This window comes from Akebia trifoliata, chromosome 5, assembly GCF_017979445.1.
Source record: "Akebia trifoliata isolate Shusen 1 chromosome 5, ASM1797944v1, whole genome shotgun sequence".
NCBI lineage: Eukaryota > Viridiplantae > Streptophyta > Magnoliopsida > Ranunculales > Lardizabalaceae > Akebia > Akebia trifoliata.
Genome location: NC_141379.1, coordinates 6,428,649 through 6,450,054, shown reverse-complemented (window position 1 = coordinate 6,450,054; position 21,406 = coordinate 6,428,649). Strand labels below are relative to the sequence as shown.

At 32.7% G+C, this 21,406-nt stretch overlaps 2 protein-coding genes across 2 annotated transcripts; one reads left to right on the top strand and one right to left on the bottom strand.

Annotated features, from left to right (window-relative positions):
• Positions 1–5,725: 5,725 nt before the first annotated feature.
• On the top strand, positions 5,726–7,247 carry LOC147401279 (NAC domain-containing protein 1-like). The gene is made up of 3 exons (XM_086442493.1): positions 5,726–5,975; positions 6,338–6,618; positions 6,747–7,247. The coding sequence occupies exons 1-3, from the start codon at positions 5,810–5,812 to the stop codon at positions 7,095–7,097; spliced, it is 798 nt and encodes a 265-aa protein (XP_086298619.1). The 5' UTR covers positions 5,726–5,809; the 3' UTR covers positions 7,098–7,247.
• A 10,182-nt stretch (positions 7,248–17,429) lies between these two features.
• Positions 17,430–19,100, bottom strand: LOC147401278 (NAC domain-containing protein 100-like). Its single transcript, XM_086442492.1, has 4 exons — positions 18,977–19,100; positions 18,645–18,863; positions 18,275–18,552; positions 17,430–18,189 (listed from the first exon to the last, which is right to left on the bottom strand). The coding sequence occupies exons 1-4, from the start codon at positions 19,029–19,031 to the stop codon at positions 17,614–17,616; spliced, it is 1,128 nt and encodes a 375-aa protein (XP_086298618.1). The 5' UTR covers positions 19,032–19,100; the 3' UTR covers positions 17,430–17,613.
• Between the last annotated feature and the right edge of the window lie 2,306 nt (positions 19,101–21,406).

Genomic DNA, 21,406 nt, shown 5'->3' with positions numbered 1-21,406 from the left:
AGTTTTGTTTCCCAAGACATACATATCTATGATTCTCGAACTTATCACGTTAAGAGAGTCGATTGAGTGTGCCACGTGGGGTAGTCAGATTATCATGATTCTTAATTTTTTCTTTTTTTATTTGTAATTCTCATTTACATATTTATAAATATTTTCTTATATTATCAATTTTCCCCTCAAATACCAAAAATAGCCAACTGCAAGTATTTGCCTTCCTAAGATAAGTAAGTTCCATCCACAAGACCTTATATAGAGTAGTTCAAAACATCAATTCTTGTGTCAAAAATCATGATGGAGAAGTTCAACAAGTATTTAAAATTTTCTTACTCGATTTTATCAGAAGTTGTAATTCTTAAGCCTTTCTTCATATAAAGTATGGATAATGAAGATGCCAACTTAGATAAGTTGGTAAGGCATGGAGGGTTGATACCACAATTTGGGTTCAAAGAATGAGGAGTTAATATTCTCTTGTAAAGAGGATTTTATGATTCTGAATCAGTTGAAGATAAATAATTTGAAATATCATATATTGTCTAAGATGTCCTACGAAATCCTTACTGTGTGAGTAGGAATTGGGGATGCACCAGTATTGTAGGATCATGTTTCATAGGGATTGTCAATAAAGCATTAATAGCAAGAATAATCTTATCCTCGACATAAGAAATGAGATTTTTTTTTAAAAAAAACTGGTTCTAGACCATGCGCCTTACCGCATTAGAAGGAATAGATATATGCTTCTAAGCATATGGAACGCAGGAAGTAACCTCCATCATAGAAAGATCTCGTCTGATGGTACGGGAGTATGATTCATAACGAAATAATAGAAACATCATGATAATGTTTGTAATTGACGACAAGTTTTGCTAAAAAAATTATGAGGATCATCGTACACTCAAGGAAGAGATGATGGTTCACAGATATGTGTAAAATTGAAAATGGGTGAGATTATTTATTAGGATTTTTTCTTCATTTAGTTTTTCAGCATTGGAATTTTTTGGTAGATACCACATCCATGCTTAGAATAAGGAATCTAAAGCAAGTTAACATTTTATCTATCTCAAGGTGTTGGGACAATGAAAATCACCCCCACACTTACATTTTTATATTTATTGTTACCTCATAATGACCTTTTAGTATTGGAAGTAGGGTATTTGAGTATTTTTGTATGTCAAAAGGGTAAAATCAACTTCATTTCAAATGAAATCCCCCTTCAATTTCAGGAGGGAAAACATTAAAATACCCTCAAAATGTATAGGGTATTAAGCACACCATTTTTTTCCCCACCTATGGTTGAGAGACTTGTCCTTGAAATTGGTGATATCCTATATCTCAAATGGAGCTTGGACAGTATATGTCTTGATTACCCCTTCTCAAGATTACTATACATGTCCTAGGATGCCACCATACCCCACTTAGCACATCAAGGAGAGAGGCGACATAAATTCCTACTCGAAAGTATCCCCCATTAGCATGATAAAAGTCTGACATCTAGGTAAGAGAAAGAAATTAGGCGGGTCTCTACGTAGTTCGATCAAGACAAATCTAAAGCGATTAAGAGAGGCAATGAGTTTCAGGTCGGACCTACATCCAAATTAGTCTAAGAGGATCCAACATAATAAGACAAGACATTAAGTTGATCTGAGCTCTCCCATGGCAGAGATGTACAAATTAAATTTGGTTTCCTAAAATAGTTATCAAAAGAGATTGGGAAAAGACATTCTCTAACTAACCTACCATCAAACAGTGATATTTCACTAACCACATATTAAATATATTGAAACGTTACTAATTCAACTCAAATAAAGGTATTAATGAGGTGTAGGTACAATTTCCAAAAGTAGAGTCAACAGTCTCTAAGCCAACTCAACGTCAAGCTTGCTCATGATGTGGACCTATCATATGGTGACAAGTGTCCCAATAGACTCAGTTATAAAAATTCTTCTCAAAGATTGAGAGAAAATTCAAAACCTAAATTCTTTCATTAGAATTGCCTATATACTTCACCCACTACAATTTTACTATTAATCATCTTCTCCAACATTTCTCTCTGTCTCTTTCCTTCCTTATTATTGACTTAATCATCGAAAATTAATTGGGAGGCACCACACCAACACCTCCTTTTCTCATTTAAGGCTGGTAACGGGTTAGATAAGACTTCTATCGACTCCATACTTGAATTGAAACATACACACTCATACCCAATTTCTTACCCAAATCCAAAATTTTACTCATGTTTTAAGTGGATAACCATACCCAATTTCTTAATCAATTCTAGGGTCACCCAAATTTTTACCCTCTTATCTGAAATTTTTTTTTTTTTTAACTTTAATAACAAAAAATTAATTATTTACATATATTTATATATAGAATATGAAATTATTTTTTTGTTGTCAAGTAAACGGTGTAATTGGATAGGACATGACATATATTCATACTCGACCCTACAAAACTTTTGAATAAATGGGTATCAGTGTAATATTACTCAAATTCTCAATTGGGTAAAAAAGCCTCAGTCACATCTGATTTATTCAGGTTGGATGAGTCGGGTAGATGGGTATTATCTGACCCATTGCCAGCCCTACTCTCATTCAGTCATTGCAGCAACTACTCAGGGGTCATCGGAAGAAACCAACTCCAAAGGGGAATCAACCATTGGATCAAGACTAGGCTCATCTCAGAAAACTTACTCAGATCACGAGGGGTGGAAGCCTAAAAAGCCTCCACAAACATTTCTAGTATTGTGATCCTCGATTATTTAATTGATTAGTTATTATTTAATTGATTAGCTAATAGAAGGCAACGACACTAACTTTTGGTAAAAGGGATTCCGACTTAATTTTGCATTTGACGGAATTGTCTTAGTTTTGAACATTTGGTCTTATAAGTAAAATTCCCATTTTTATGAGAGCTTCTATTTAACACACCATTGTTTACATATAACATACCAATCTGTAGGTAGACAATGGTTTAATTTCAGAAGGGTTGATGTGTTGATAGTAAAAGTTGGTGTGCCAATAGAATCTCTCTTTTTCAATTCTTTCTGCCAACAAGAACCCAACAATCATCAATGAATAGGCGTTGAGTCCTTAATAAGTCTGCCATGTGGCAATCTTATTTTACGAGCACGTCGTTTTCATTGGTGTGAAGCCACGAGTATGCTAGATGGCAATTACGATAAGACCAAACAAACAGTAAAGATTCTTAGAATATTCTTTAGAGTCGTGATAATCTGACTACCCGTGTGACATACTCAATTGACTACTTGACTTGATAAATTTGATAATCATAAATCTGTGCTCCTCGAGATACATAAAGCTCTCAAGATACACTCTTTTATGAGGAAGTACAATCATTTACTCAGAAGAATACAGATCTACAATTTCCAAACATGTCACATCAGGATAGTCGATTGAATTTGTCACTGGGGTAGTCAGATTATCATGACTCTATTCTTTGTCTTGTTACTCCCCAAAGAAAAATTTATTTAGATTCAAATGTTGGACGACTCAAATCATTGTGTGTATATTTGGATAAGTTTATAAGAGATAAATACAAACAATAATTTTAAAATTTTAAAATATATTTATTATTATAAAAAAATATGTATCTTTACTATTATATATCATAAGACTAGGGTCATGTTAGATGATATTTTTCATTTTTAAATCACAGAAACGGTTTTTGAATATTTTGATATATATGTATACAATAAGAGACAAGGGTGGATATTATTGACATTAATTAATAAAGATATTTTTATTTTAAAGTTTTACAAAAAGTTTTTATATATATATCTATATATATATATATATATATATATATATCTATATATATATATATATATATATATATGAGTCAGGTTCAAAGGACAACCATTTCTACACACATATAGACAACGTGTTTTGTCTTATATGGGTAAAAATATTTGGAATGGACTGATTTTTTGTGAGGATGATCTCTGTGGTGAGGAGATCATCCTTGCCAAAAATCAGCTCATTATGAAACTTCTAGACCGTCCAATTTTTGTTGAAAAATTATAGACCGTCCAATTTTATTGAAAAATTATAGACCGTCCAATTTTTGTAAATCAATTTTGATGGGGTTACAAGTTTTGGAATGGGATGATTTTTTGCCAGGATGATCCCCTCGTCACAGAGATCATCCTCACAAAAAATCAGCTCATTCCAAATATTTTTGCCCATATAAGACAAAACACATTGTCTATATGTGTGTAGAAATGGTTGTCCTTTGAACCTGACCCTATATATATATATATATGGGTCCCGTTCGCCACCCTTAGTTTTACCACACACTTTAACAAACGCGTTTTGTCTTACATGGGTTAGAAGTTTCGGAATGAGCTGATTTTTGGTGAGGATGATCTCTATGGTGAGGAGATCATCCTCACCAAAAATCAGCTCATTCCAAAACTTCTAACCCCATCAAAATTGATTTACAAAAAATGGACGGTCCACGATTTTTCAACGTGTAAACATGGGGCTAAACATTTCGGAATGGGCTGATTTTTGAGGAGGATGATCTTCTAATCATAGAGATCATCCTCACCAAAAATCAGCTCATTCCAAAACTTCTAACCCATGTAGGACAAAAAACGTTTGTTAAAGTGTGTGGTAAAACTTAGGGTGCTGAACATTTCCCATATATATATATATAAAAGGTCTTATTTACATTAATTAACTTTCTTAAAACTCTTTTAGATCAAAATTTTGTTACTCTCTCTCTCCTCCACCTCATCTTTTAATTATTATTGAACTCTCATCTCAGATGCAAAAATTAGAAAAACAGTATTTTTAATAATAGAGTTGAGATGAATGCACACGGTAAATCATACGCAATCTGTACAAGGTGGAAGTGGCAAGAGTACAGAATCATAGATCCTTTTATTTAGGATATACAAGAAAAAAAGATCGTGGTTCAGTGCTCTCACCACATCAATCATGTACAAATCGCATATGATTTACCACACATTCATCTTTACTCTTAATATTATAGTGTAATGGACGACTTGTGATTTGTTAATAGTTACTTTCAAAATAAATCAATTTTCTATTTTTTTAACATGACTTTCGACAAGTGACCAAAAAATAATTGAATTTAAGAGTATAGACCCAAAAAGCACTAATCGAATTCAAATATAAAATATTTTAATCTATGAGTGTAGACCCAAAACACATTAGTCAATTTCGAATACATCGACAATAGGATAATTAGTGTAGACCTTGAACAACTAATCAAATTCCGGATACATCGGATAATAGGATAACTAGTTAGCCCCCATTGATAGTCTTGAATTTCCATCACCTACTCTTTAATTAGTCTCAAATCAATAATTTTTAATAGGGTCGCATGGTAATTCAGTCCTCATCCAAGAAAAGTAAGAGACAGTTGGACATATAAATAATGCTAAATCTGTTCAAATCATGAAAGCTTCACCATTCTTCACCAATGAGGACCCAATATATGAGGTGGTTGGATAAGAACCACAAACACAATCCTAATCTTTCAATGTTTATCTCCCATCTTTAATAAGACACATGTCATCTCATGGGCTTGATAGTAACGTTAGGAGACCTATGTACCAAGCACTTTGTTACTTTAATCTTAATTCTACTAGTCAATAAAACAACCAATCAAAATATTGATCAGATTTCACTAAACGACAAAAAACCAACAGAATAAAACGGCTACTTCTCTCCTTTCAAACATTTCAAGCACTCCAAATTCTTCTCCTTTAGGCCTCTCTTTCTATCCTTCCCTTCTTCCCCTTTTTTTTTTATTTGAACCATTAATGGATGCTAGAAAGTCCTCTGATCTTCCTCCTGGATTTAGATTTCATCCAACTGATGAGGAATTAATCTTGTATTATCTTAAAAATCAAGTGACATCGAGACCTTGTCCCGTGTCGATAATCCCAGAAGTCGATATTTACAAATTCGAACCATGGGAGTTGCCTGGTTCGTTTCGAATTAATTAATAAAGTAGTTTTTGGGTTTTTAATTGTATGTTTTTAATTGCTTGGGTATGTATAATCATGCAGGAAAATTGGTGGAAAATGATTTCCCAAGAAAATGCAATTTACGACTTTATGATTGCAGTTGAGGAAATAATTTCCTACAACTATATCCCTAAGAAAATGAATTTTCTCATTTGGAGGGAGTATTCTAATGCTATTCTCTTGGGATCACAACCACTCTTCAAACTAAGACCAACTCTCTTTTCTAACACCAACAAATATTTTCTAAGAATTTTTTTTTCCTGAAAAAAAATTTCCCTCCAATTATACACAAGGATTAACACAATTGCTTATGGGTTGTAGAGAAGGCGGACTACGGCGAAAAAGAATGGTATTTTTTCACTCCACGTGATCGGAAATACCCAAATGGCGCGAGACCCAATCGAGCAACAACTTCGGGTTATTGGAAAGCCACAGGCACAGACAAGGCCATACACAGTGGGTCTAAGTATGTTGGGGTGAAGAAAGCTCTTGTGTTTTATAAGGGTCGGCCACCGAAAGGCCTTAAAACAGAGTGGATAATGCATGAATATCGATTGGGTGATTCAAGACGATATTCCACCAAGTTGAATGGATCCATGAGAGTAAGCCCTGCTATGGTTAAAATCAAATTTACCAAAAAAAAAAAAATACTAGATTCACGATGAACTTAGATCTGAACCATTCATTATTTTGATGATTAACACCTTGTTTGTTTGTATGTGTGTTTCAGTTGGATGATTGGGTCCTATGTAGAATTTACAAGAAGAGACATTCAGGAATTATTACGGAGAAAAAAGAGGATTCATGTATCCAAAACGCGATGGGAACTAATGTAGATGTGAGCGATCAACAAGCATTAATATTTCCTAGATCGCTTTCGCTTGCACATTTAATGGAGGTCGAATACTTGTCGATTTCACACCTTTTAAGTGATAATCCATATAGCGAAAGCAACCATGGCATGGACAAGTTTCCATTGATTGACACGGATTGTCAATTTGCGAATTCGACCAAGTTCCATGTGAATCAGAATGTTCACTTCAATCAACAGATGTGTATTAACCCAGTATTTGAATTTTAGTGATTTTAAGTGTCATTTAAGGAGGTTGATGATGTACCTCTATTGTTGAAAAATTGTACAAATATTACATCAATTGTACAAATATTACAAAAGAAGGGTGGGTTTCCCCTCATCGATTACTTCAGAAAAATGAAAATTGTTCCGGAGAAATCCATATCTCTCAGAAAATATATGAATTGTTGTATACTAGGGGATTGGTTTGGGAAATAATTTTCCACTATTTTGGCAAACATTGTGATATCAATAAAATATTTTTCCAATGAAAGTGCAAAATCGAATGAGTACGTTTCCATTTTCACGTGAAAATCACTGTCCCACTATTTTATTTTATTTTTTTCCTTGTGGAATCATAGAGACTCCAAGTTTCATGAACTTCATGCACAAAGTTAATGAAAGTGGGTTAAAAATTTGCTTAAGGTGTGTAGGATTGATAAGAAAACTTTTTCTAAAGAATATCAATTTCTCCAAAATTTGGTTCTAAGAAAATATATTTTCTCAAGAAATGCACCATGGAAAATATCAAAAAGAGAGATGGTTTTTTGTTTTGTGGATGGGTTTGAGAGAATAACATTAGGATTATCCCACCCTGACAAGAAAAGCATTTTCCTATGGGTCGGCATGGAGAATACTTTTCCAATAAGAAGGAAAAAAAATTATCAAGAAAATGCACAATCATACATCTGCAAATCCGATCTTCTCAAGAAAATAATTTTAATATCGATTACCCCAACCCCTCAAAAGTCAAAAGTTAATTCTTATTCAAACATTGGTAGCATAGACTAGTCCTAATCCAAATAAAACCTCCACAGAAAACATAGAACCCCTAAGTTTTAATCCAATTTAATCAAATATTTTATGTGGTAATTGTACTTTTCATCATGGGCCTGAAGGCAACAAAGAGACTTTTTATAGAATCAATATTTAAAAAGAGTCATGATATGACTCGCCAAATGGCATACTCAATCAATTCCCTGACATGGACAAGTTCGGGAACCGTAGATCTGTACATCTCAGGATGCATTTTATGGGAAAGTGGAATCGTGTATCTCAAGGTGTACATATTTATGGTTACGGAATTTGTCATATCAGGGAGTCGATTGAGTATGCCACCTGGCAAGTCATATTATCAGCACTCATTTAAAAAACATTCTGAAATCCAATGGCAACAAATCACCAATGAAGCTGATTTATAATGGGTGGATCAATTCAAGGAGTGGGCCAAAATTTCATGGGTCAGTGGGCCCAAATCAAGGAGGTCTGATTGTTCACTCTTAGGTTTGTTTTGTTGACAATATTTTAAAACTTGTTAAATCTGTAGAATTAGTTCAGTTTAGAACCCAAATCAATCAAGAATTGACTTGAAATGATACTATATCTGGGCTTGTTCTGAAAATTTGACGATGACGCTTAAAGTTGTGCCCTTTAGGATTTCATTATGTCTAACAAAAATTTATGAAATTATCAATCTATTTTTAAGATAGAAAATTAATACAAATAAATAAAAAAAAGGGTAATTTTGTTAATCTTCTTCCATCATGGATCAAAGTCAAATATTAATGGAACACTAGTCCTTGTGGACCGTATATCCAATCAACTTCATGGCTAATGTTCAAGGTGTCTGCTTCCTCAACGTGAACTAAAAGATTATCCTAATACTAAGGATCATCATTGATTGGAGTATGATCATCACCATCATCATCATCATCATTCTTGAAGGAGTTACGATGGGCTGGTATTTTCCAGGCCTGTCATGGCCTCGATTTGAGTAGTACAAATAGACCCTTTTAGTTATTGGGTCGGGCTACGCCCTGTTCATTTTTGAGGCCAGATTAATGTTTGGGAGCTAGGCCATTCAGGAAGCTCAGCCCATTTAGTAAATAGGTCTCTGGTTGGGCTTGGACCTACTTTTTGTTAAGTTGTTCTGGCGACCTTCCAATATTGGGCTGGGTTCGTGATAGGATTTTTTAGGCCGATTAAAATGGACCCATTTAAGGCTCAAAATCAGCCCATCCCATTGACAGCCCTAACCACATTACCAGACCCATTTTCCCTTCATGCCACAGGTGTACGATATTTTTATTTAGGGGTGCAACATGGTCTAGTTCAAACGGAGAACCAAACCAAACCAAACCGATAGCTTTGGGGTGGTTTGGTTCGGTTTGGAATAAGTTGTGGTTCGGTTCCGGATTATAAAAATGGAGAATTGATCAATTTGGTTTAATTCTCTGATCAAGCTTGTATAGAAATGAATCAAATCAAGAACTGAACCCCTATACAATATATATATATATATATATATATATATATATATATATATATGTATATAATAATTATTATGAATTATTTTAAGAGTTAGGACATAGATTAATATTCTTTTATGAATAAATTAATGATTTTTTATGGATAGATTTGTGATTGATTGTATGAAATTTTATACTTATTTTTTCATTAAATAAATATATATGTATATAATAATTATTTTAAATTATTTTAAGAGTTAGGACATAGATTAATATTTTTTTATGAATAAACTAATGATTTTTTATGGATAGCTTTGTGATTGATTGTATGAAATTTTATACTTATTTTTTCATTAAAAGATATTACTTACAAACTGTGGAATTTGGTTCGGTTCTAATTATCATTTAGTGGAACCGACCTATATTGGTTCGGTTCCAATTTGAACTCAAACCGAACCAAGTAGCGCCTATTTTTATTGCATTTTCGACACCCAATTAAATTCTGGTACACCATGAAACAAATATCCAAAAATAAAAAATGCCCATATCTTGCCAAAGATATAAAAAGAAAAGAAGAAAAAAAGAAATCAAAATGTTATGTGTTACTGGACGTAATTACCTTAACAACAGAAATGTCACTAAGAATACCCACTAACATTAGCATTTATAACTTATTTCTTAATTAATCCATAGATGACGACAAAAAAAAAAAATCCAAATATACAAGACTGAGACGTAACATATATTGTTCACTATTAATCTTATAAGTTCTACAAACATATAATGTAATCCAAACCATATAGAACTTCAAATACGCTAAAGCTTTATCCCTCGATCTTGCAATGTATACTATGGACAATAGTAAAGAAATACAAGATTTGGTTCGTTCGTGTAAACCTACTATGTCCACGCCACAAATAAAATTTTGAGTTTCGCACTATTTTTTAGAATAATTACAATTCATATTTATAAAATCGAAGGTTTTCCAATTCAAAATTAGAAGAATTTGAGTGGGTCAAATGTTCCATCAAGATGAATGACAACGTGGTACCCATAGATTAGATATTTAATGTTCGGTAACCACGCTGACCTTATGCAACATCAACTCCACAAATTAAAACCATTATCTACTTGATTGTAAGTTTGAAAGAATGAGAGAAAGATATAAGTTAGAGGCGGGCCCTCTAACTTATATCAAATTAGATAAGTAATGATGATGAGTTTGATGACGATGTGATAGTTAGTATTAATAGAAAAAAAAAAATCGATTGCATATTTTAGCGAAAAATTAAATGAAGCACAGAAGATGACAAAAAGAGTACCAATAGTTGTAGTGTGCACATACCTCTCAAACTTTCTAAATAAAATGTGAATGAAAGGAATGAGATTGAATGAAAGAAAACAAAGCAACTAGTCGAGACATTACGCGTGTCTCGCATTCCCAATCAAAATTGCTTTTATCTTAAAGAAGTGATTGTCGTGTTATGCATTTTTAGTAGAATTTCATTAAAACGATGAGTATCGGCTATGTCACTGGCCCCAAATTTGTCGTTACGGCCACAACCCAACGCCACGTGTTCATGCCTTAATTGGAGGATATGTATCCATGCAACCAAACTCACTTAGGAATTTTCTACAACTGTTCTCTAACGTCACATATGTGATTGTGATTCCCACGACCTTATCAAATACTAACAAAAAAAAAACAAATTTCCCAATCAAACCACACTTATAAATATCTAAGAGGACACTTCTGAAGATGAATGATACGGTGAGAACTGGACTTATATATAAATATCAACTAGGTGAAGATAAATTTAAGGTTATTTAATCAAAATGGGTGACTATTTTGCTGAATTTACCATATCAGACATGGTTTTTTTTTTTTTTTTTTAATTATTTATCAAGAAGTATTTGAATCCATCTTGATAATTATTTATATTTACCAAAAGGGTATCCATTGTTGTAGTCACTTCCATGATTTTACTTTTTATCCTTACCCTTTTGGAAAAATATGCTTATTTTGATGAAATTTATTAATAAAAAAATGTTAAATAAATTAAGTAAAATGACTATCAAACGAGTACCCATTTTGGTAAAAATAAAGAAAAGCCAAAATAAGTACGTAAGTTGCATTGAGCATGGTAGAACTCATTTACAGTGGATAATTTCTCCCCTGAATAAGGTGGCTTTGGACCTATATCTATTTTGTCTTTTAGTGAGGGTGGGTTAGAGTTGCATGTTTAGGAGTTACTTATCTACATCCCACCTTAAGATTCCCAAATCCCTTTCGTGGCGTTGTTGTCATCCACGTAAGCATCACTCTAGCTGGCATTGGGCCCACATGCAATTATGCATCATCTACGCGCGTATATGATGCATAATTTCAATGACGTGGCAGCCAAATAATGATGATCTCCAACGTCACGTTCGTTTTCAACTGTTGACGTCAGTAATAACCTGAAATCGACTGTCGATAAGCACCTAAAAAGAAGGTGGGACCACACCTACGCGTCCACCGTGGTAAATACCTAACTATCTTCGAGATTCGTAACAACATAACCCATCTTTCAGGACTTTACAGTTTACAACAACCACCTTAAAAATTATGGAATCCGATTACGTAGGATTTGGGGGAAAACAGGGAATTCGGTTTTTATGGAAAAATAATTTTGTTGGAAATTAATGTCTGAGGTTCGTTGCACCTTTATCAAAGTGAGAAAATATGGGATGGGAAATCATTTTCTCACTCTATAATTTTTATCAACAATTGTACATATTATTTTGTTCGTTTTCATTTTTTTACAATTATTACAACTTTTATAAAATTTTGGTCCTATATTTAAATTTTATTTTATTTTAGATTGCTCGATATCATTATCTATAGAAGAATGACATGCATAAGATCTCCAATGCACTCGATGCAAGAAGAATATAATCTCATTGATATGGCACCAAGATCACGTGTGCTCAATGATACCATTTGTTGTTTTTGAGACACGAATGAGCGAGGGACGACTTTCTTCTTGATTGGGGGAAGAAATTAAGGGAAATCAATGAATGCAAGATTCTATATCGTTGAGACTTGAGACCTCTAAAAGTAAAAAAGATGCCAAAATATCATAACATACATAAAAGGACGATCAGGATGACAATACGACCATCTCATTGCCTATAAAAGGGGAATAACAAATGCCAAGGTACCTAATTCTCAATATGTCAAGTCAATAATAAAAAATATTGACTTGTTCATCAGAATGTGATATTAACATCGCACTAAAGTGAAGATGACCAAAGAAGAAGATTGAGTGTCTCGCATATCATAATATGCAAAAAATTTAGTCCTGTGATCTCTCATTCGAAAAAAAAAAAAACAAAATATTGGTGGTCTAGTAAATTAGTTTACTCACTATGTCAAAAGTCATGTCTTTAAGTAACTAATTTAAATGTCTTTGTATATGATCCCACCACCTCTATTCATATCTTTTTTTAATCTTCTTCTCACTCTTTTACAATCATTAACTTGTATATTTTTTCAAATGTGAAACATTTACATTACTAGCATAGTAAGATTGTTTTACCTTACTAAGGGTCATTTTGCTCAAATGAATTACCACATCAACAAGCCAACACCACAGCCCTCTAAATTTCATCAAAAAAACTCAGATAAAACAAATTCAAAAAAGAATTTCTTTTGATTTTGATTCAAGATTTTTAAAATGGATGGCTATGAAAATTCCACTAAACTTTCAAACTTAAAATTAAAATTCAACGATGAAAAATAATCTTTTTTGAAAGAAAAAAAAAAATCAAAATTCATAGAATTTTATCTTTTACAACCTTAAAGCATCGGATCATGGTTTTGAATGCCACAAGATGAGCCGAAGGACCCTTAATATTATAAGGTTAGTTAGACTCTTTTTTGAGCAAGGTGGTCTTCATTTTTTATGGTTGAATCATCTCAATATTCTCTTCTTAGTTTATAATCTGCATTTTATACAACTTCAATTTTCCCGAAGAAATTCATTTCTAATGTTATCTTTCTTTATATCTGTTACAATTGATCCATGATTAAGTTTAGTATTATTTATTTTTATTTTTTTGCCAACATTTTACCTCATAAAGTAAACATAGCACTCTACAAGTAGATCTTCCTATAACAATCCAACCCTAAGTCAGTAGCTATATTGATCTCAATCTCTTTATCCTATAATAATAGTGCCAATCTATAAATAAAAAAAATGTTCACTTCAAGATATTTTCCAAAGATCAATTTTTCAATTAACTTTTATTCTTTACACGTATCATTAATAAAGCGATGCGCCAACCATTAAATGAAGGAAAATGCTGAAGTAACATTGAAATTGACACCGTTCACACATTGCTGACATGTGTGTATAGAACCATGATGTTTTTTCATCGAGATACAAGTGAGAAGCATCTATGGTTCTGTGCACACCAATGTGTGAAACGATGTCAATTTCAATGTTACTCCATCACAACTCTTAAATGAATATAATGTGAATCGATATTTTTGCTAACTCAATTTATTAACATGGTGCTTCTTAATCATCTTCATTTCGCTCCATAAAATATAATTTCTCTTACAGTTGTCTTATTTAGAAAAAAAGAATTAGGATTTTGACCGATTTTTGTACTTACATTACAAGTTTTGGTTGATGTTTAAAACACACTGGACTCCTAAACAAGTCGTGCATTTAGTCCAATGTGTTTTAAATAAAATCAAAACATGACATGTAGATACCATATACTGCTTTAGGCAATGGCGTATTTACAATGGGGGTTGTGGGCGCACTTGCCCCCACAAGAATTTTCAAAGTCTATGGAGTAGTGAGTTATTGCAATATATTTTAGCAGCAAATAAAAAAAATCTACCTTTATTGCCCCCACATAAATTTTCACTCTTATTCCCCCTCCTCCTCCTCCTCCTCCTCCTCCTCCTCCAAAATCACTATTTTTTTCTTACTCTTAGTTGTCCTCACAAAAAATTTTCTACTCTTGGTTGCCTCGCGTGAGCAAAATCCTATCTCCACCCCTGGCTATAGGGACACCATTCTGGATCGCAACTCTTTTAAAAAATCAATTTAATTGGGATAAATCAATCACAACATTCACTTCAAGAATCCTGCTCTGCTCCAACTTATCTTAAAGTCCTTAATTTTTTTCAATAATTATAATTTTGTGTTGACTCTCTCTTTAGACAAATCAAATAATAATACATTTTGTAAGTGACGTATACCCAAGTGTGTACTCTTAAACATGAGCAATTATTTTACCAAACAATGAAGCATGCATTAAATGTCGATCCCTAATGTAAATCAATTATTACTAAAACAAGTTTCATTATGATCTTCCTTACAAATATGCAATTAGGATCGAATTAGCAACTTGATACTTGATTTGCAAAATGTGAACCACATGAACATCAATCCTGTTGTCACTTGTATTTCCTTTGTTTACATTATAAAAAATAATTATAAACATTTGAGAAATGTAATTGAAAATTTACTTTTAAGATATTGAAAAATAGAAAGACAAAAAAAAAAGGAACACTAATCCTAAAATTAAGAAACAAATTATTGAAAGAAAATTTGAATATTGTCGATCTTAAGAAAAATAGAGACATTGGAAAAAGAAAAATAAAACTAAAATTTTACATAACATTGATGAACTTACAAAAATACCCTTGATTTTTTTTTTTCTTAGAGATTTTTCCATAAACCCTCACCTTCCCGAGGGCTAAGCTTGACCAACATTATGCCTGTGTTAACTCTCTCCCAACAAACAATCTGTCACAGAGAGAGAAGAGTGGCAAAAAAAATAAGAGAGTGGTAGTTATCATCGAGATACACAATTTTGATGGCTAGCATTTGATTAAGAAGGTTCTTAAAGTTTGTAATCATTACGTTAGAGTTGAATTCTCACAGTTGCTATCATGGTGATTACTGGTAGGTGGCCTAACAAACAAATTTTTTTTCTTTTTTCTAAGGTTAGGAGAGACGTGGACCAATCAAGAAGACACAATTGTAATTATTCACAATAACCAATGGTTTAGCCCCCACAAAATGAAATAATTCCATGACATATGAGCCGATATTTAAATCCCTTGGAGCCGATATTTCATGGTGTTGCAAGTTCAGGGTAGTGGGTCCCTTAATTACCTAACCAAAAAAATTAGAAAAAAAATAAAATGAAGGACCCAGATTTATTAATTAAGAAAGAAATAAAAACAATTATGAAACCATATATTGTACATGATCTAAACACTAAATTCCATAGGAGTCGATATAGATTTATAATAATAAATGGTTACTAAGATCTGTTAGCCACCAAATGAATCCTGGAAACTATATGGATTGGATTCGAACAATTTAACAATTCTAAGAATTTAATAAAAACAAATTTAAATGCAAACCTCAAATAAATTATAAAAAATGTATATTAAATGCCAGATTTACATGATTTTGTAGTACCATGAGATAAGGGTGTTTTACCAACTTTGAGGAAGAACTTGCATTCCAGATGATCAATCATCAAGTAGATTCAAGACATCTATCACACCACGACCCAAATAATGTTTAGTTTGTATTTGGTAATACTTTTGAAATTTGAAGTTTAGAAACATCAAAAGACTAGAAATAGAAATCAGACTTCCGAAGTTTCATCAAACACATCTCTCCATCGTTAGTTCAAAATTTTTTAATTTCGATTTTAAAGTTTGAAGTCTAAAATCTGAAACGAAACAAATGAAAATAAAACTTCTGAAGTTTGTTTTAAAGGTGGATCACCTCCATTCGAACTTCAGAAATGTTACTAAACACACACTTAAATGAGGGAATTATACAAATAATGGGTCGAGTATTTTGCAAGAATTACCGAACCAGTCATGTTTTTCAATATTTACAAAGAAACATCAACCCCATTTTGTAACTTTTTTTTAACAAAAAACAAGTATGATACATGCCCACATTGCAATTTTCTTATTTACCCTCTCGTGAACCTACATTCAACTCAAGGGCATATATATATATTCACCACAATCCATTGTCAATCAATCATTTTCTCAAAATAGATAATTACAAAATTGGGTATGTGGCCCCTTTTGTAAATATAAAATAATTTTACTGATTCAGCATCTTCATAAACTACATTACTGTTTTGGTAATTTCTCCTTTCAATGCCATGTCTCAACATAGTTCATAGAAATATATTCAAAAAACAACTAAATGAAAGAAGAAAAAAATTACAACAAAAAATAGTTGATTGATTTCCTATAATACATGATAATCTTTCTTACTCCTTTCATGCTATTTCAAATCGGAAAATTTATATTTGAGTCCTGATAATATGACTCACCATGTGGCATACTCAATCGATTCCGTGATGTGGACAAGTTTGGGAACCATAGATCTATATGCCTTGGGATACATGGCTCCTTCGAGACACTTTCTTTATGGGGAAGTGTAATCGTGTATCCCGAGACGTACATATCTATTATTCTTGAAATCAATTTTTATTTACATATGACACACAAAATCAATTTTAGACAACAATAATAATTTGAATCACTCTCTCTCTCTCTCTCTCTCTCTCTCTCCAACTCAAGGGTGAAAAGATAAATTCATCGACTACCTAACGCGACAAGTTCAGAAACCGTAGATCTGTGCTCCTCAGTATCATGACTCCCTCGGGATATATTTTTCTTTTATGGAAAGTGTAATTGTGTATATCGAGGAGCACAGATCTACGATTCCCAAACTTGTCACGAAAGGGTATTTGATTGAGTGTGTCACACGGGGTACTTAGATTATCATGATTCTTCATGGAACAGTCCATTGTGAATTAATCATTGTCGGAAAAAAAGATAATTGTGAAATTGGATATATGGCCATTTTTGTAAGTATAAAAAATAATATATGACTGGTTCAGTAATTGTCACAAGTACAAAACCGTTTTAGTAATTTTTGCTTCAATGGTATATCTCTACAATCAAGAGGCCTTGGCTCAGCCCTACCCTGGTAACATAATCTATAGAAATATATTAAACTAACAATTAAATGAAATAAATAAATACAACAAAAGAAAAGCTGATTGATTTCTTATAATACATGATAATCTTTCTTACTCCTTCATGTTATTTCAAATCAGAAAATTTATATTTACATTTTACACACACACAATCAATTTCAGACAACAATAGTAATTTAAGTCTCTGCCTCTCTCTCTCCAACTTCTATAATTTTTGCTTCTTTATTTCAATAATTCCAGAGACAATCAAGGTCTACAGGACCAGGTGAAGGTGATGGGTCCTGTTGATCTTCAAATCGTCGACCCATTTCAAGATTCGATATTACAGAAGAGATTTCAGTGTTCACATCTGTTGTCAGCCCTGTTTCTTGTGAGACACTAACCATCTCCCTCTCAGCTTTGCAATTCTGTTTCAAAGTTGATTCATGGTTTTCTAATAAAGCCTTCAAGATTGCTTGATTTTGAATAAAACCAGAACTTGGGTATTGAAAATTAGCTAAACTTGGAGGACCTTGAGTGGAGTAAAATGGGTTTGCAGAAGCAGAGAAAATAGGAGAATTGAAGCAATCAAACATCTCTTCCTGGTTTTTCTGAGCCTCCATTGAATTGGAGAAGCAGGTCACGTGAGGTGTCTCAGCTGTAATTGATTTGTTCTTGAAGTTGTAGGGAGAAGAATCCATTAATGGGGGCAAAATTGAAGGACCCAATTCATCTCCCAAGGAAGTCAATCTCGCAAAACCTGAAACATGGATTTTTTTCCCACCTAAGCTCTTTTGAAATATCCTGCAAAGTACCCATTCGTTCTGTAAAACAAAAGAAAGAAACAGAACCAAACCCATTAAAAACATCACTAAAAACACAGAAAAACAGAGGAAAACAGAACACTACCTTAGCTGTTTTGGGGAGGTTGTAGAGAGAGTATTTCCCCTCTAATCTGTACTCATGCATGACCCAATTGGTTTTTTCTCCTTTTGGGGCTCTCCCTTTGTAGAAAACAAGAGTTTTTTTCATCCCAACGAGTGATTTTACTCTGTAAATATCTTTATCTTTCCCTGTAGCCTTCCAATAACCAGCCACAGTAGCTCTATTAGTTCTTAAACCAGTTGGGTATTTTCTGTCTCTCACACAGAAGAAATACCACTCTTTCTCTCCCATTTTAGCTCTCCCTTCATCCAAAAATAAAAATAAAAATAAAAAATTAGTAAAAAAAAACACACTTTAAATAATAACTAAGAAGAATTTGTTTTACAAGACTTACTTGGCAAATCCCAAGGTTCACACTTGTTCAAATCAACCTCACCAACAGCTCTAGCATTGAAATTGCGATCAAGAACCTTTTTAGAAAGATAGTGAGTTATAAGTTCTTCATCAGTTGGATGGAATCTAAAACCAGGAGGCAAATCCATCTGATCATCTCCTTTACTAAGACCAGAAACGTTTTCCATCTTTTCTAAGACCTTTGTTTCACAAAGAAAACCTGAAAAATATCTCGAACATTCAAATGGGTTTTGATCTAACAAAGAAAACCCAACCAAAAGTTTAAAATATGAAAGTATTTAAGGAGAGGTTGGAAGGAAGCGAATGACATACAGATAGAAGAAAGAAGGCTAAGAAGTGTAAAGTTTCTACGCTGAGAGGTTGACATATGTTGTTAAAAAAAGAGTGTTCCAAAGAACAGAACCCTCCACTAAATACAGCTTCATGTTTAGAGAGCGAGAGAGAGAGAGAGAGAGAGAGACGTGGTTTGTAAGGCAACGAAGGTTGGTGGTTTTAGTTCTCTTTAACTTTTCTGTAGTAAATTTATTTCTACAATTTGACCAAATGCGTCTCATCCAAAACTCTTCTTCAAAGTGTGAAAGGAACCCAGTTTCCTATTAATAATCAAGATTAATTATAAATTTAGGTATATTTTATTAATAATCTTAGATTAAATATTATTTTTATATTTTTTCTAATTAAAATTATCAGAAATAAATAATATTTTAGTGAATTTTTTATTCACTTTGTTGGTTGTTTGTATTTCAAATCCAACTAAAGCTATCTACCTTTCATTATAGCTTCAACACTGGTCGATTCGCATTGAAACTTGATCAAAATGACTCGGTTCTAGTGGATTTAAAGCATGGTTTTTAAACTCGTCTGAGATCAAAAAGTATCATCTGAGTTAACTCGGTATCAAAGTTGAATGAGACTAACTCATAAAGTATTTTGAGACGATCACGTATTGTGAGATAAGCGAGTCGTCTCAGACGATATTTTCCAATATCTCGGACAATACAAACAAGACAGCGCAGAAAATGATTAACTCACGAGTTAAACGGGACGTATCGGACGAGATTTTCAAAATCTTGTCCGAGATAAACAAGTTAAAGCCTCGACCCTCTATTCTTTTACTCCCAAATCGATTTTTTTTTAATTATATATATTTTTTGGGTTCATTTTTTAATAGGAATCATTTCTAAATTTATCAGATTTTTTTAAATGGTTAAAAACCATTGTCTCAATGTCAAACGAGACAACTCAAATAAGACGAGACGTATCGTCTGAATCAACTCAGTATCAAAGCTGAACAAGACGAGACGAGATACTAAGTTTAAAAACCATGATTTGAAGTCATTCAGTTCCAAAACTTGATGGAAACTACTTGCCAAGTAAACTTGTTAAATTGGACTGATTTATTAACTCGGAGTGGATCCTTCGTGGTTTGTGTTTCCTGTAGTGGTCTTTCAATAGTGGCGAGACTATGTCAAAAGGAAATTCTTATACGTCGAGAATGTATGGATCACGTCTTAGATTAGATTTGAAAAAAAAAAAAAAAAACTTATTCTAAGCCTAATTAAGGATTTGAAAATGAACAATCACTGAATTTCAAAAAATTTAATAAAGGGATTTTAATGTTGTTGCCAAGTGGCACGCTCTCCATTATCTAACTATACTACAGGAAACACGAACCACAGAAGATAATAAATAAATATTTTTATTTATTTTAAAATTATTTTGTAATTAATCTATTTTTATTTGACTAATCAGATTGATATGTTTTAAATAACATAATTAAATATAATTAAAATAGAGTCGTGATAATATGACTCGTCAAGTGGCATACTCAATCGACTTCCTGATGTGTTAAGTTCCAGAATCGTAGTTATGTACGTCTTGGGATACACGATTGCACTTCCCTTTAAAATGTGTATCTTGAGATTTACATATCTATGATTCCTGAACTTGTCCACGTCACGGAGTCGATTGAGTATGCCACCTAGCAGGTCATATTATCACGACTCATCAAAATATCCATATATTTTTCTTAAATTATCTTTGTTTATATTTCTAAAAAATAATACTCCCAAAAATCAATGGTTCATTAGAGGAATTAATACTCACAAAATCTAGTCAACCTGAGCGGATCATTCGATCCAGTCCGATTTTAAAACTCGGGTTCGAACTCAACTTTTCAATGATGTCTTGCTACAAGACAAAAAGACTAAAATCCAACGGTCAGAAATCATTAATAAGCATGACTTTGGTTTGTATCTCCACCAATTAGTGGGCAAAATTTTGATGACTAATGGATCCAAAATGGTAAACCACGTGGCACTGTTCATTGAAAACCTTCCCTTTTGGTGAAAAACGACGTCTCCCCATGACCAAAGAAACATTACAAAAGCCAACACCACTAGTTTTCAGAATTTGGTAAAATGTCTCTCTATTCAGTTAAAATGACTAATATACCCCTACTTGTTTTTCCCCGCCGAAAAGAACACTACTCCTTTGTCGTCTCTCAACCACATATGGTTCTCGACTCATTGGAGAAGCGACACGTTGCTTATCATGTAAAATTTTTTTAAATAATTTTTTTATATTAAAAAAATATTAAAATTTAACTACTCTTGTAACATAAAATAAAAATAAAAATAAAATATCATTTATTAAAATTAAAATATTACGTAATTATATACGACAACAACAAAATCTTATCTTAAAGATTTGAGATAAGAGAAACGAAGTATGTTATTCCAT